The 18430-nt window shown below is 41.7% G+C and overlaps 1 protein-coding gene across 1 annotated transcript in view; it reads right to left on the reverse strand.

Moving 5' to 3' along the window:
* Positions 1-6035: 6035 nt before the first annotated feature.
* LOC123768783 (extended synaptotagmin-3) overlaps positions 6036-18430 on the reverse strand; it is a 252127-nt gene continuing 239732 nt past the window's right edge. Inside the window, exons 10-11 of the mRNA XM_069316476.1 lie at positions 6329-6490; positions 6036-6161 (exon numbers count right to left, since the gene is read on the reverse strand). Of these exons, the coding sequence (XP_069172577.1) occupies positions 6036-6161; positions 6329-6490 (288 nt within the window). The remainder of the gene's footprint in view (positions 6162-6328; positions 6491-18430) is intronic.

Genomic DNA, 18430 nt, shown 5'->3' on the forward strand with positions numbered 1-18430 from the left:
AACAATCTCAACAAAAATCACATCATTCTGGGAGGTGATTTCAATATTGACCTGGGTCTTCAAAACAACCCTCAAGTTGACTATTTCCGTAACAGCATGCACTCCTGTATGCTAATCCCCACAATCACCAAGCCCACCCGAGTCACTCAAACATCTGCCACTACCCTGGATCACCTATGGACTAATATAACAGCTCCCCTTACATCTTAGGTAATTTATGACAGAACAACTGACCACTATCCTACCTTCCTCATAGTAAACATTGGCACATCACCACCAGAAACCAAGAAACTTTCATTCAGGCTACATAGAGAATCAGCTTTAGGCAATCTCTCTAATGCACTTCAAAATATTAACTGGGAATCTGAATTTAATAATTCACAGGATATAAACTCATCAACTAACCTCTTTTTCTCCAAAACTCTAAGCCTCTATAACACTCACTGTCCCCTCCTTACCAAACAAGTAACTGATAAAAGAAAAAATAACCCGTGGCTCACAAGTGGCATAATTAAATCAATCAACAAAAAACATGAATATGAAAAGAGATTTAGGAGTGGCCTAGTTTCAAAGGAAGTAGTTAAAAGGTACTCATCAGTGCTTACCAGTATCATAAGAAAAGCAAAACTTTCATATTATGAGACTAGATTCAAAGAAGCAAAAGGCAACATGAAAAGCACATGGAATACCATCTCTAATATCCTAGGAGCTAAACAACACTCCCACAACCAGATAACACTCTCTAAGGATGGCCTTACACCGTCATCTGACTTAGAAATGGCGAATGAATTTAATAGCTTCTTTTCATCGATTGGTGCTAACCTTGCAAGTAAAATCCCACAGACTCAGACACATATCAACACATATCTCTCAGGCAGCTATCCAAACTCTCTTCTCCTTTCACCAGTCAGCCCGACAGATGTTGTGTCCATCATACACTCACTAAAAACCAAAGCTGGGAACATCAGTGAAATCCCATCTATTGTATACAAGAGCGGCTCCCATGCCCTTGCGCCACCTATAGCTCTGCTGTTCAACAAATCCCTTGAGTGTCATACCTTCCCTGATATCCTTAAAAAAGCAAGAGTAACGCCAGTTCATAAAGGAGGTAATCCGGCAGACATAAACAACTATAGACCAATATCGAACCTACCCATACTATCACAAATATTTGAAAAAAATTATCTACAAACAGCTCTACTCCTACCTCGTAAAATTCGACATTCTTAGCCCCTGTCAGTTTGGCTTCCGCTCTCAAAAGAGTACCAACGATGCAATTATTAGTCTCCTTGATATAATTTACTCAGCACTTGATAAAAATGAGTTTCCGATTGGACTCTTCATTGACCTGAGAAAGGCCTTTGATACTGTTAATCACGATTTCCTCTTATGTAAACTCCATCATTATGGAATCCGAGGCCATGCACTGGACTATATCCAATCCTATCTTAGTGATAGACACCAATGTGTAGCCATCAATAATATAACCTCTCCCATTCTACCAATAACCGTTGGAGTGCCACAGGTCAGCATCTTGGGACCTCTTCTATTCCTTATATACATCAATGATCTGCCTAATGTCTCTAACATTCTGAAACCTATTTTGTTTACTGATGATACTACTCTCATCTACTCCAACCCCAACCCACATACACTAAATGATGTTGTTAATAATGAACTAAAAAAAGTCCACTTATGGATGTCAACCAACAAACTAACACTTAACATAGAAAAGACCTACTACATCCTATTTGGAAGCAAATCTACAAATGCAATTCAGCTTCAGATAGACAATGTAAACATTAGCAATAAAAATGATGGAAAGTTTCTTGGCCTATTCCTAGACAAGAGACTCAACTTCAGTACCCACATAACTAAGAAAGTCTCTAAAACAGTTGGTATACTCTCCAAAATCAGATATTATGTACCTAACTCTGCTCTCATTTCACTATATTATGCACTAATCTATCCCTATCTCAACTATGGTATCTGTGCATGGGGTTCAACCACTGCAAACCACCTCAAGTCCATCATCACCCAGCAATAATCTGCTATCAGAATAATATCAAATTCTGCTTTCAGACAACACACAGCTCCCTTGTTTAACTCCCTAAACATGCTAAACATAATCTCACTCCATAAATTCTCTTGTGTCAACTCCATTTACAAAACCCTGTTCTTAAATGCAAATCCTTGTCTGAAACTCTTCCTGGACAGATGTAATAGGACCCATTATCACCACACCAGAAATAAATATCTCTTTGATATCCCCAGAGTCAAACTTAATCTGTGTAAACACTCTGTGCAAATAAAGGGACCCAGTTTATGGAACTCACTCCCTACTGAATTGAAAAGCTGTCCAACTTTTACATCATTCAAAATCAATACTAAAAAGTACCTAATTTCATCTTCATAGTTTTTCACTTTTTGCCTTAAAATTGCACTGTATCTATTGCTACCCAATCTCCCAACCTTTATGTTCCCAATTTGAACATCTTTACCATTGTGATCATTGCTGTCTTCTTATATGTGCTGCCAATCTGCTGTATGGTGTTTATAAATCTTGTTTATCTGTATCTTTTGCTACCCAGTCTCCCAATCTTTATGTACCCAATCTGAACATCTTTACCATTGTGATCATTGCTCTCTTATATGTGTTGTCAATCTGCTGTATGGTGTCTATTAATCATGTTTAAATTACTAATCAAGCTGTCAATGTAATCAATCAGAGCTTTAATATAACAATGTGCTTTAATATACTTACTAAGCTCTCTCATCTCATTTTTCTCTTGCAATGTATCTTTATCATTTATCAATTCTGATAGAAATTACCTACTTAAAATTATCTGCTAGATTAAGGACCTGCCCGAAACGCTGTGCGTAATAGTGGCTTTACAAGAATGTAAATACTGTACTATCCAATGTATTCTTACAAACCCAATGTACCTTCTTGTATATATATATATATATATATATATATATATATATATATATATATATATATATATATATATATATATATATATATATATATATATATATATATATATATATATATATATATATAAAAATAAATAAATAAATAAACTGCATAGGTCTTTAATCACTGGTATGGGATCTACGAGTCTGTTATTGCTCGTATGCACATTACCCCACTATCCCAGAACTTTTTTCACTCTCTCTAAATTTTTACCCCTCGACGATGACTCCAGCTGGATTCTGACTGTGCAGCTGGCGGTGTTGGTGGAGGCGGTAGTAGAAGAGCTGAGGAGACAGTCACCACGACGTCGTCTTGCCCAATTTGGCCGAATGGACAAGAGAGAGACGTCCGGGTAGGGTGATGACTGGAGCAGAATGATGCAGGAGAGAGAAACGCCAGCGATTTCCCACGTCCTCCTCGAAATAGCCAATGAGAGGAAGGCATACAGCGGTTACCCCTCTTAACCAATCAGCAACTGGGTAGCATGGCCCCTAGGGCGACTCAAAGATGGCCGACCAACATGTTGGCTCAAGATGTTTACTAAGATGGTAGCTGTTTCCATGACGACGACTCAAGTGGCTAGCGTGGGAAGCCCACAGCTCACTCACGCCGTCCCAGGCCTAGCAGTTCCCGCGCAAACTCGAGTCTCGCTCAAAGCTATACAATGAGATGATGCTATCGGCTCCAGCACTGTCCACAGACGTGCTACTCCGGCCAGGGTAACATTTCTGGACTGCTGATGACTGGGGCTCTCACATGAGCCCAAACACTAGATGTTTCGGTTGCTGGTTACCAAACTTAAGTCCCCACACTTAACAAGTGCACTTAACAAGTGTACTGGCTCCCACAGGCATAAGAGCACTATTGTAAGTGAGGTGGTGAACCATTTCCTAACAACCAACTCATAACAAACATTGTGAGAGCCACACAAAATTTACAGATATATAACAAAGCACAAAGAAACCATAAGCACAGTCAGTAACAAACCTTCTAAAAATTCAATCAAAATGAATATGCACAACATAACTGCTTACACATCACAACCACATTGAAGTAAAACCAAAATAATGCAGTACAGGACAATTCAAACATCAGAAACAAATTACAGATACACTGAAATTAATGGACCAATAAAACACATATTTGATAACACAACCAAGCATATACAACCGTGACACTCAACTCAAGAATAAGAAGGCAAACGGAACATGTTGGAATTACGAAATATTCCAGAGTATTAGTAGTAATTCCTGAAAGTAAAAATAATGTTGTCTAGACTGTGTACCTGGGAACACCCAGTGCATAGGTTTGAATCCTCATCACGACTCTTACGGATTATCTCAACTATAATGTTATTATTTAAATGCAAAATAACAACTATAGAAATAACAAAACGTAGCAAATATTCAGTACGTACCAAGTATACGAAAAGTACAGTAGGTATATACAAGAATGAAATAAACACACAACTTCACACTATTTTTAGGGGGGTGATTTATACAAATACAGGAGGCACATACAAAATGAATAAAGGAAACCACCAAATATTAACCACTTCCACAGATCTCACACAACATTGAACCATCCTGAATACTAGCACCAAAAATATTTCACAATATAATTACAAAATATACGTGTTTTGTTTTACACAGTAAGTGCAATTTACATTGTAAGTGTGACTTACGTTGTAATTGCAACTTATGTTGTAAGTACAAACTGTATAAAAACAAACAGAATGGAAACCACAAGACCCTCCAATTAAAAAATAGCACAAATCACAGGCTAAGAATAAAACAGACAGAAAGGTTTAAACATGACATAAAAATATAGGTCCCGCAAAGCACAGAGACTCACCTTAAAGATCACAGACTGACCAAAACATCCAATCACAACACTGACGAAAAAAATGATAACTTCAGCAACTGAAAATTATTACTAATGCAACAGACCTAAAACCGGAAGAAAAAACACCTACGGAAAGATACTCAAACTTCAAGCCTCAGGCAAATCAGACAAGAAAATAAACAAACAACTGCTAAAACTTAAAAAACTATCCGTAAAATGTTGACCAGACCACACACTAGAAATTGAAGGGACGACGACGTTTCGGTCCGTCCTGGACCATTCTCAAGTCGATTGTGATGAGGAGGTAGGGACAGGCAATAAATAGGCAAGAGAGAGCTGAGGAGGAAAGTCAGGTGTAGGGGATAATAGTAGTAATGTAATAGTAGTACATACTTCAGCCACGTTATTGTGACTCATCGCCTGCATATCCGTAAAATGATTGCTAAACTCTCCATGAGCACCAACCGTAAGCACCAGGAATTGTACTATATTCTTTCCCTGAAAACTGCAGAATCAGCAATATACCATTCCTACTTCTCAACCCACACACCCACAATACGTAATCCGAGATCAACATAAGCAAGTTATTTCGGTCTTTTTGAACACGAAGGAACAACATCAAACATCAACAGCCTCAACAGATCTGTAAGTAATTCAGATCAACACCGAACTACAGTAGTGCCCGTCAACTAGTTCACCAATGTTGCCTTTTGTCCTCAAAAATAGACCACATGTAAGGCACTCTCACATGAAAGACCATTTCAGAAATATGCAAATATGATCAGTATCCTTAATTCCCAACATTAGTGGTCTATCATTAGTCAGCAGCATCACGTGTAAAATTCAAAATTTCTTTGCCTTGCGGCATGTTTCATGTTTAGCCTACCAGCTATTACCCTCGTGCTGTGTCTTGCGGCGTGTTTGGGAAATTTGAGTATACATCGGATATATGCAACATTTGTCCATTCCCCAGGACGCCAACCACAACAGTCGACTAACACCCAGGTTCCTAATCATTGCTAGTTGAACAAAAGCTATGGGTGAAAGATGATTTGTCCATACGTCTCGCCTTACTGTATCTTAGGTGGATATTCCTACAAATGTCCCCAAGGAAGGGTTCACTGGTAGCCAGAGTCTCAGCAGGACCCATCCTAAATTTGTGTTTAAGATTCTAACCTGCTGCTCTACCTAGTTCATGTTTCACAATACTTCACCATACATCATCCTTTTCAATAGTAGGAACTTTCCCACTCATAGCGCAGTCTCGACCACACAAATCAAGGGACACCTCGACACACTGTTTGCTGTGAATTTCCACCTCAAACACAAGCTGACCCTTTTCACAGTTTTAGCCAAAAATGCTTAGTAGAGGTATAAACTCATTATTTAGAGACTAATCTTAAGAGACTAATTTAATGCTTTGGAAATGTTATAGATCTGATACTTTTAATAATTTAGTGCTTAATAACATAGTCATACTGAAAATTCACTGTATAATCTTACCACGATTTTTAGCTTTTGTTCATGTAGAGATGTAATTAGGTAATCATATCCTCGTTCAAATATAGTTAGCTTCCTCTCCTGGTCCTTCGGGTACTCCGTCGAGTTAGCCATGAAGCTGAACTTTTCACCGACATTTAGACCCACACGCACTCCTCTCTCAGACTGTAAAATTGACAATCATCGTCATTTAGTTATATGATGAATATTGAAAATCAACTTAATCAAGTAGAAAACATCTGCTCTGAAATATTTTATAATGAATATACATCAATGCATGATATATATATATATATATTTATATATATATATATATATATATATATATATATATATATATATATATATATATATATATATATATATATATATATATATATATATATATATGTATATATATATATATATATATATATATATATATATATATATATATATATATATATGTATATATATATATATATATATATATATATATATATATATATATATATATATATATGTCGTACCTAATAGCCAGAACGCACTTTTCAGCCTACTATTCAAGGCCCGATTTGCCTAATAAGCCAAGTTTTCATGAATTAATGTATTTTCGACTACCTAACCTACCTAACCTAACCTAACCTAACTTTTTCTGCTACCTAACCTAACCTAACCTATAAAGATAGGTTAGGTTAGGTTAGGTAGGGTTGGTTAGGTTCGGTCATATATCTACGCTAATTTTAACTTCAATAAAAGAAAATTGACCTCATACATAATGAAATGGGTAGCTTTATCATTTCATAAGAAAAAAAATAGAGAAAATATATTAATTCATGAAAACTTGGCTTATTAGGCAAATCGGGCCTTGCATAGTAGGCTGAAAAGTGCGTTCTGGCTATTAGGTACGACATATATATATATATATATATATATATGTCGTACCTAGTAGCCAGAACGCACTTCTCGGCCTACTATGCAAGGCCCGATTTGCCTAATAAGCCAAGTTTTCCTGAATTAATATATTTTCTCTAAATTTTTTCTAATGAAATGATAAAGCTACCCATTTCATTATGTATGAGGTCAATTTTTTTGTATTGGAGTTAAAATTAACGTAGATATATGACCGAACCTAACCAACCCTACCTAACCTAACCTAACCTATCTTTATACGTTAGGTTAGGTTAGGTAGCGGAAAAAGTTAGGTTAGGTTAGGTTAGGTAGATTAGGTAGTCGAAAAACAATTAATTCATGAAAACTTGGCTTATTAGGCAAATCGGGCGTTGCATAGTAGGCCGAGAAGTGCGTTCTGGCTACTAGGTACGACATATATATATATATATATATATATATATATATATATATATATATATATATATATATATATATATATATATATATATATATATATATATATATATATATATATATATATATATATATATATATATATATATTGTTAAGACAGGAGCGTCCGACTTGAGATAATAGCAACTTTTGCCGGGTCCTATTAGACATACTTTTTTGTCCTTTTGGCTGTAATATCATTAGAATTTGGATACATATTATGATTATAAGGTATTTTATAATTAAATTTATTTTATTGATATGTGTCACATATTGCTTAAATTTGGCAGAGCTGTGGAATAATAAGCTAATTTAGGATTGGTTAAATTTTCTAAGACTTTACTAGTGCTTGTCGTTCTAGAAAAACAGAACGGTTTTTGCTCTTCAATTTATGTACGTTTCGATGAACATCGATATATGTAATATATTTACATACACGCAAGGGCAGCTATGTATTATCCGAGATTCCTTTAATGTAGTGTGTAGCTGGGGTAGGATAGGTGTGCTAGCTGCTCACTGTGGTTATCAACAACGTTAAAGTGCTAAAGTAACGGCACAAGATTGTGAGATCTTGCCAGATGCAGGTCGAGTCTGATCTCGTCCTGGTGGTGCAGGGAACTTCATGGAAATTTTTATTATGAAGGGCTAATGTTTGCGGAAGACCATAGTATGGGACCGATACAGGAAGTTTGCAAATAAGAGGGAGAAAGGATTTCCTGACACCATGTGCATAATATATAATTTATTAAAATTATAGGTAAAAAAAGTATGTGCACATAGAAATGGGGATAATTGTCTTTATGTAATGTGTTGTTAGCAAAACTAAACATCTGCTGCGCCCGTATGTTAACACTCACACACCTTCCAGCAATAACGGCACCTAACCCACTGACGTATGCAAGGTACAATAAGGAGCTCATAATGATGCTTGGGAAAAATTGTTTGCACAAGTAACTGTCGTGAGTAAATACATTTACTTCGAGAGGAACAAATCCACAAGGGCCGTGATGAGGATTCGAAAAGGGTTCGAGAGGGTTATTGCTAGGAATGGCCACACCAGTGCTTAGTAAAGAAGCAACACCTCACCTCACTTGCGTTGCCACTTTTTTATTATTATTATTCTTTTCTACCACAGACGTGGCCACACATTAACAATGCTAAGCAGCATATATACATTTTCTTCTGTCCTCCATGGACAGGGATAGAGATTTGTTAAACATATAGTTCAGGGATTTATTGAACAATCAACCACAGAAGGTGATTGTAGTACTTTTAAAATGCTAGGCTAAGCTACATACGTAAATACATAGTTACACTGATTTATGTATGCCCTACATAAAGTGTTCGATGTGTCTTTTACATAGTGTCATTAACGTGCATTTACAAAGGTGAAAAGGAATTCTGGTCAGCTTCCACATATACTTTATACACATACATATACACACACACATATACGTAAATATAACATACATACATACATATATTCACACATTTGTCTCTTTTACTCTGACAGGGTGAGATAACTCATAGCAAAACTAGTGTGCAATTAAGCACTTAATCACTGAAGGTGATTAAGGTGCTTTTACAAGCTCAAGTTATAGAGTTACATCACATACATTCATTGTATAATTGATACATTACATGGTCAATCTTGGGTACAAGTCCAATATATCATCAAGTGTTCCAGTACTCATATAGTAGTTACAGCATACCTTAGCCCAGGAGGGCGAAAGTCAGTCAATATGGGACATTCTACAATATAATGTTCAAGGGAGTGCATGTTTTCTCTTTCACAAAGTTGACACATTGTGTACTCGACATTTGGGTTTTGAGAAAGCTGCCAGATACGTCTATATCCCAGGTGTATTCTGGCTACTATAACATCACACTGCTGAGTTCTTTTTCTATTAGTCCCATATGGGAATGTCTCCTCACGATATCTATCATAAAATTTAATGCTACAAGTTTCAGGTCTTTGTGAATTTGTTAGGTCGGTGAGATTTTCATTAGATATTTGTTTAAGTATTCTCTTTGTCACTGCTAATGAAAGACCCATATCAATGTCTACCACTGGTTTTCTACAGGCTGTCTTTGCAAGCAAATTAACAGTGTCATGCCTTGAGATGCCAACATTTTATGGTATCCATAGGAATTTAATTTCAAATCTCTTTTCTTTGGCAGCTAAAACATTCATTCGAATATCACTGACTATTTTCTGGGTGTTATTGCTATGTGCGTTCAATGCAGGGAGTGCACTCTGCGAATCACTGTATACAAGTCCACTGCTTTTGTCTATTAAAAATTCCGTGGCAAGGTATATAGGTATATGCCTGCAAGTTCGGTTTGAGTTGTACTTGCCCAGTCATTGACGCGCTTCATTGCTGTATGTACGAGAGGAGATTATTCAAATATATTACATGCGCAACCGGTACATCGTCCACCTTCTTCTACAGAACCGTCGGTGTAACACTGATACACATCGTTACCCACACCCTGAGTACTCTCAGTGATGCTTTTCAGTGTTAACTGTTTTAATAATGTAGAGTGTACACTATCTTTTTTGGGTGCATTTACAAAATCAACTGCTAGATCCAAGTTATCCCATGAAGTAATTGGTTGATTAATCGTTAATTGAGTTGGGTACATATTTAATATTTTGATGGAGTTGGCTACCTTGTAGAACCAAAATGCATAATCAAATTTCGCTCTTCTTCTACAGACCTCAGGTGAGTGCAGCATATTAGAAAGTTTAGCTTGAAACTTCATGTGTTGTCTAGATCTACTCAATGCCTTCACGCCGAAAACTGTGCTAATAGACAAAATTCTCTCACTTGTGGTAGGTAATTTTAACTCAGCTCTCATATTAACCATTCTCGTCGACTTTGGAGCCCCAAGGATGAGGCGCATAGCTTTATTTTGCAAGGTTTCAAGAGATTTCAGCTCTTTGTCTGTATACAGTGTGAGATGTAGAGCATTGTAGTCAATCACAGAGCGTATAAATGATACATAAAACATTCCAGCAAGTCTCACGTTAATTCCATGATTGACACCAACAAGGACCCGCAAGGGCTTTAATCTCTGCCACAGTCTCCTCTTGAGAGAAGAAAAGTACCCAGGGTCGTTAATGGGGACACCAAGGTAGCTAAGACTCGCAGTTTTCGAGTGCTTGCCCATCTATATGATAATTGACTGGTGGAATACCACATGGAATGAGGGCACGAGTTTTCTGTACAGAGATAAGGAGGCCACATTCCTCAGCTTTAGTAGCAAAAGCGTCGAGCAGAACTTGCCTTCTAGGCTCAGAGGCAGCCTGTAAACATATATCATCAGCATAACAAATAACCGTGTCTTCATTATTAGTTGGTAGATCTTTAATGAGTTTATGCATCAGAACATTGAACAACAAGGCGCTGAGGACCCCTCCTTGTGGAGTTCCCAATTCAAAATGTTTGCTCTCTGTGCTTTTAACACCATTAAACAAAACATATGCTGTTCGATTAGACAAATAGCCCTTTATCCATTTCAGTTGTTTTCCTTGGATTCCCAGCTCGGCAAGCTGTACCAGTATGATTTCTCTGTTTGCTGTATCAAAAGCTGCTGCTAGGTCAATGAAGACTGTTTGAGGGGAAGCTTCAATATGTACGAAGTACTCAGCAAAACAGTGTTGTGTACTGAGCCCAGGCATAAATCCAAACAGTTGGGGTGACAGGTGTCCCTGTATACGATACACGAGTCGGTTAAGAACAATACGTTCAAGCATTTTACAAACACACGATGTTAGATATATGGGCCTATAATTATCTGAGTGTGGTTTGGGGATGGGAACAATGACACTCTTTGTCCAAGCATGAGATAATACTCCATCACTTAATCTCAATCTGTACAACACTAAACGTGAATTACCGTTTTTTTTTTACATGCAAGCATGCTTATAAGTATAATAAAAACAAACAAATACAACATAGAACAAAAGTACAAAATGACAAAGCACAAACTTGCAAAAGTACAAAAGAACAAAATTACTAAACACAAAAACGCCGGCCGGAAGGGCCGACCACAAAGCAACAATAATTACAAACAAAACACAACAATAAATTTAAAAACAGCGGAATACAATATAGAAATGAAACACCAGAACATAATTATACAGAACAAGCCTACCAGCACCTCAAACACACACGAAGAGGCACCAACACAAAACGATAATAATAATAATAATAACAAGAAAGGAAATACAATTATATAACATATAAAAAGAAAAGCACAATGGCAAAACATGACAATGAGCACAAACCCAGACCGGGTCACGCCAAGACGCTGAGGGGCACTCAACACGACACAAACAAGCGCACAAACAGCACCATAAAAACATAGAACCACAAAAACATAACATAAGAACATGACATCCACAACCAGACACACACACTAACCAAACCCCGGACCACACAGGAACCACACACACACACAAGCCACATAAATAAACCCACAACAACAAACCGGAGCACGCAGGAACCGGGAAACCAACCCGCTCCACACACACACTCGACCCGCACCCCATAACCATGCACACAAATGGAAACAACCCACAACACACAATATACAAAGGAATCATGGGCGAGGAATACTTTTTCAGAGACAGAAACATATTTCTCAGAGAATCCCAAGGATACTTTCGGTTATAGGCCTCCCAAATCAAATACTCCATGTCGGTAGGAGGACGATCCCCCTGAAACCGTGGGCTCTGTATAAACTCAGGAATCACCAGATTAGGCGTAAACGGCCTCTATTGAAGCTCACCAACGCAAGTCGCATAATGAGGCTGGGGAGTGCAAACCACGTCCTTCGAGGAAGCAGACGACACCGAAGAAGCATACGAGGGCTGCCGAGACGGCCGCGTCGCCATACGCACAGGAGCCAGAAACGGCCGACGATATGGTAACACCTCCACCGCAGGAGACACTGAAGAGACGGCCGGACACGGATGAGGCGTCAAGACCGCCGCCGATGAAACGGGGAACGAGGAAGGGGTTACAGAACCCCCAGAGCGAACAGCCTTTTTCAACACCATCACCAGGCCACCTCGCTCACCACGAACCTCAGCAGGAGGAACCACCCCCCACGAAGAACCGGAGCCATCCTATGCAGGCGACGCACCCGAAGCAGGATCCGCAGACACCATACCAGAAGTGGAGGCCGAAACACCGGCACCAGCATCCGCAGGCAAATGCCCCTCCGCCACCACCGTAGTATGCAACGCAACCGGAGCCACCCCACCGTCGCCGGAAGATCCACAATCGTCGAAGTCGCTAACATCAGCCCATGCAGATGAAGAACGCCGAGAATGCTTAGGCTCTGGCCGCACATCATCAGATCTGGAGGCCGACTCAGAGACACGAGCAACACAAGCCGGGCGAACCGATGCATGTCGTAGAACGGCAGCATCCTCAACCACATGGGGCATCAGGCCAGGCACAGAAGGAAGCGCTGGATCCACCCCAGCACCCAGCATAGCCGGAACAGACGGCGAGGGCGCAGGGACAGGGTCAGATGAAGCAGACGAAGAACTGGATGACGCGGGATTCGAGCAGAAGGTAGTCAGAAGAACCCCAGAGACACCAGCCCAAGCAGGACGATCACCAGGTGATGACACAACCTCCGGAGGAGAGGCGACAATAACAGGGGGCGCAACAGTCGACACAGGGGCACATCCACGGCTCAAGAGACGTCCACATCCACCGAAGCCTCCTCCACAGGAAGAGGCGGAAAATCCTCCTCACTGAAGAGGTACACGGGCGTAATGGTAGGCACAGAACAGTCAGCAACCAGATGGCCCAAGAGGCCACAACGATAACACGTCCGAGGCTGGCGGGCATAAAACACCCGAACGTTGTATCCCATAAGTCGCACAGAGGAAGGAATGTCTGCCCGGAGCCACATGCCCAGGGTGCGAATGTTAGTCCTCACACCCTTGAGTGGACTGGAAGATATCATGCGCAACCGCACACTAACTACGGCGCCAAAACGGCTCAAGTACCGCCGTAGCAGACCCTCCGGAAACTCCAAGGGAGCCCCATGTACACTGACGTAAGCGAAGACACCACTACGATCAGAGAGGGTCACAGTGCCCGCACCATCCAGCTGGGGTAAGGTCCGCCCCTCGTATCGACGGAGAAATTCCCGATACGCCAATTCCTCCGTAAACTTCACGATCGCCCGACGTGCTGTTACCAACTCGACTCCATAAATGTCCATCACAGGGACAGAAAGCAAATCACACACCAGTGCTATCTCCGGGTACCCAGCCCGTACAGAAAATTCGAGGCCCACAGACTGAGCCCGCACTACAGGGGGAAGAGGGACCCCCATCGTGAACTCCACGTCAGCACAGGTGGGCAGAGACACACGCCCCCAACCGGGCCAAACTGGCAAACCAACGTGAATTACCTGGTACTTATGAGACTAATCTCAGTAGACTGTAAGTAATACCGTCCTCTCCAGGAGCAGTTGATTTTCCCATCTTTAGTGCATGATTTAATTCCCATTCAGTTACATCATTAAGGTCCGACACGTCGATAGCTGTACAGGAAAGATTGATGGTTCGTTGTCTGTTGGGGCATTTGTCATTAAGTTTGTGCTGTATGTTAATAATAATTGGGAGTGAGTTGTAGCTTGATGTTAGTGCCCATTGATCAAGGAGAATGTTTGCTTGTTCTAGTGGGCTGTGGTGCAGTGGTTTGGTTGGCTTGCTTCTAGAGATTTTTCGTATCTTTTCCCAAACTTCAACAAGTGTTGTTTGCTCATTTATACTTTGTAGGAACTCTTCCCAATGTTTAATTCGTATAACGTTGCTCATGTCTATCACCTCTCTATTTGCGACAAGAAATGCATGCAAGTCACCTTGTGCTTTGGTTCGTTTGTATGTATCTCCAAGCTGCTTTACTCGTTCATGTTCTTTAACAAATACGGGGTCAAGGACCCACTTGGGTGGTGGTAGGTGTTTCCCACTTCTGCTAGGCTGGAGTTGCGCCCTAGCTGTGATGGGGTATAGACGTGTTGTCTGAGCCCTCCAGTAGTTGGTGGTTGTTCGCCAAGCGGCTGGGGGTGTGGGCGTCCCCACCTTCCCTGCAGTTGCCGCTTGGCTGGTGTTGACATCGCATGCTTGCGATGGGAGGCCTTCTTCCCCCTGTTGTGAGAGTGAACGCCGTGGGCCTGGAGTTTACAGGGTTATTGTCAAATTAGTGGGGGAGGAGGTGTACCGTGAGTTCCTCCGCAGTTACGAGGGGCGTTCCTTGTCGCTGCCGGATGGTGTCGGCTCTGTGACCATTACAGACCGTAGTGGTGCCCTGACATATGTGAGTGTGCATGGGGCGCCCTTGGAGTTTCCTGAGGACCTACTCTGGCGTTACTTCCAGCGGTTTGGCGCTGTCGTCAGTGTGCGGGTGAACACTGTCCTCAGGGAGCTATAAGGGTATGCGTACGAACATTCGTACCCTTGGGATGCGCCTGAGGTCTGACATTCCTTCTTCAGTCTGACTCCTGGGGTACTACGTCCGGGTATACTATGCCCAGCAACCCCGTACCTGCTTTCGGTGTGGCCTGTTGGGGCATCAGGCTGCCGGGTGCTCTGGGGCTGCAGTCGCTCCAGTGAACCTGTTCCGGGAGGAGGATTTCCCGCCGCTCCCTGTTGGGGTGGATTCCGTGGGCGAGGATGTGGACATCCCGTTGGCTGCTGCGGCTCCCCCTGCGTCGCCCGGCAGTCCTCTGGTTGATGCGGCCCCTCCTCCAGGTGTTACAGTGCCGTCGGCTGATCTTCCTGCTCCTGTCGCTGTTCCAGCTGCTCCTGTGGGTCTTCCGGATGGTCTCTGCAAGTGGTCGACGTCTTCATCCTTCTGCTGCTGCGACTGGCCCTGCGCCCTCGCCAGGTGTCCCGGCTGTGCTGGGTGCTGGGGGGGCTGTGGAGCGTCCTGATATGTGCGGCCTGGTTCAACTTGTGGTTGAGGCTGCTGCCGTTCTGCGACGGGCATCGGTTTGCCCGGCTTGTGAAGCCCGTGGTTCTGGGTCCACCTCCGGCTCTGAGGATGTGCGGCCAGAGCCCAAGCGTTCCCGGCGTTTTTCTACTGCTTGGGCTGATGTGGAGGATTACGACACCGGTGGATCTTCGGGCGATGATGTGGTGGTTCCGGGTGCTTCGCGCTCTTCATCGATGATGGTTGGTGACGTCCATGTGCCTGCTGATGACAATGTTTGTGCATATAATCTACCTCCTGTTCTTTCTTCTGCAGAAGGTTCTCCGCAGTGGGGGTGGTCGCTCCTACGGACGTGGATGGTGAGGGTGCTGGTGCGGGCCGAGGCCTCTTGCTGGTGCTGAAGAAGGATGCCCGGGGTGGGGGGTCCCTGCAGGTGACACGTCCGGTGGTTGACGCGGGGTCCTGTGAGGCAGCCGAGGAGGCTCCCAGTGTGCTGCCCGTTGCCCGGCCCCATGGGAAGAAGCCCCTCCCTCTTGTCTTGGCCTCTGGCGTGGCGTATGATGATAAGAACCCCTTGCTGTTTGACATTGTTGACCGCGTGCATCCTGTTCCATGGAGCCCTTCTTCCATCTGGGTTCCACGGGCTCGGTGTTTTGTTGTGTGTGTGCTGGAATTGATGCCTGATCCTCGTACGGTTCATAGTAAACCTGTTCCGGGTAACCTCATGTTGTTTTGGGAGGCGTATTGTGTTCGGTTCCCGGCAGCGGAGTGGCCGGATAAGTATGAGCATTTTGAGTAGTCCGAGTGATTGCTGTGTGTTTGGTGTGTAGATGGGACCTATGGTTTGTTATGCTATGTGTTGCATTTATTGTGCGCCCTACAGGCCGGTGTTAGGTTTTGTTTTCGAGTCCTTGTTTTATTGTATTTATTGTATTTCTTAGCATGCATGGCATGTAAATATAACAATACTAATAATAAAAAAAACTTATGCTAGGCTTACGGCTTGTTCTCCAACACACCCATGTGTCGTAGTAGGTAGTAATTGTATCAACGAGATCTCTGGAGAAGGCTTCTACATTCGTTATTGTGTAATCTTGATACCATTTTGACATACAAATAATAAAGTGGTTATGCAAACCATATGGAATATTCATTTTCCGTCTCTCATGTATATTAGGTACATCACACTGTACCTCAGAGGAAGCAGAAACTGCATAGTGATCACTAACCAAGTAATTTACCAAAGAACATTCCATATTATCCTGCACAAGGTTTCTACCCATTACATAATCAAGTCTGCCTCCCAGTAAATGAGTTTGGGTATCCGTAGTATACACAGTTAATCTGTTGTCATAAACATATTTGATAAATTTGCATCCATTATCGTTGTTAGTACTGTCTCCCAGCATAATATGTCTAACATTAAAATCCCCCATGTATATTGTTCCATGATTGTCTAGATCCGGGAACAATGCTACATTGAGTTTCTGGCTTTTGGCATATACGTAGAGGAATAAGAAGTGGCCTGCTGCAGTTTGTACATGAAAGTGATGGTACTGTGTGTGTACATTGTGTGACGTGCTCACAAGAATGTGCGGTAAATCACTTCTGATGTATTTAATAGGCCTGTGGCGTTACTGTTAGTATAGGATGCATACCCTCTGATCTTTGGTGGGGTTTTGTTTATCATGTTGGACGTGTAGGGCTTCTGTATAGCAATTATATCTAGGTTGTTACTGGTAACATGTGCAATTAGATCATTCAGTCTTTTGTTGATGCTATGAATGTTCCAACTGAGAAACCTAATGGTCCTTGTGTCAACAGCAGCCATCGTCTTTGTGTTGTTCCTCCCTGGGACTGGTGGTCCCTTTGTTGTCATCGTCCCACCTTCACAATGTGTCAATAAGTGACTGTACGACGTATAGAGCCGCACCAACCTGGTGTTTGGTGTCGTCAATAGCACCTGGTGATTTTTTATTTTTTTTTTGCAGGGATATTCCTGCACGGGCCCTAAGCCTCTGGCTGGCCCACTAAGTATTGCTGGTTTCTGTTTTACTTGGGCGGAGTATTTATTACTCGTATGGTCGCTTCAGTAAGATTTTGCCATATGTGTTTAACAACTTCTTCTGCTCTATTGAATCTAAGTTGAAATCTTAATGGGTTTGTAACTGTGCACTGTGTTAGATAATGTTCCAGTGGTCTGTTGGGCATTTCTCCACAGTGTTGACATTTCCTCTCTTCTTCCGGAACCTGTAAGCCTATTTTCCATGCACATTGGTATCCAAGCCTGATGCGATGTAAGTGTACTTCTGTTTCTCTACTGCTCCCTTTCATCAAACTAAGTGGTTCGTAGTTGGTTGAATTCTTGTACCAACCTGCAGATCCTGATGGTGCAACTGCTGTGTTGTGGTCACTGTACATCTTATGCATTGCTCTGTTTCTAATTACTTTCTTAATCTGTGATAGACTCTGTGGTATGTAAATATCTACATTTCTCCTCCTAGTAGCAAGTTTTGCAGCTTCGTCGGCAGTGTCATTTCCTATTATTCCCACATGACTTGGCACCCAGTTGATAAGTACCCGACGGCCTTGTCGTTTGAGTGTTTGCATTAATGATATGACATCTGTGATCAGATGTATGTTATCACATATGTGTTCTTGTTGCAAAGTTTGAATGGCGGTTCCCGAATCTGTATGTATGATAACATGTTGTCGGTGTTCAGCAAGAGCATGTTCCAAAGCCTTTTGAATGGCTAGCATCTCTGTTTGTAAAGTCGAACACCCATTTGAGAGCCTCCAACTATTTACAGAG

This window comes from Procambarus clarkii, chromosome 83 (assembly GCF_040958095.1).
Source record: "Procambarus clarkii isolate CNS0578487 chromosome 83, FALCON_Pclarkii_2.0, whole genome shotgun sequence".
Taxonomy (NCBI): Eukaryota; Metazoa; Arthropoda; class Malacostraca; order Decapoda; family Cambaridae; genus Procambarus; species Procambarus clarkii.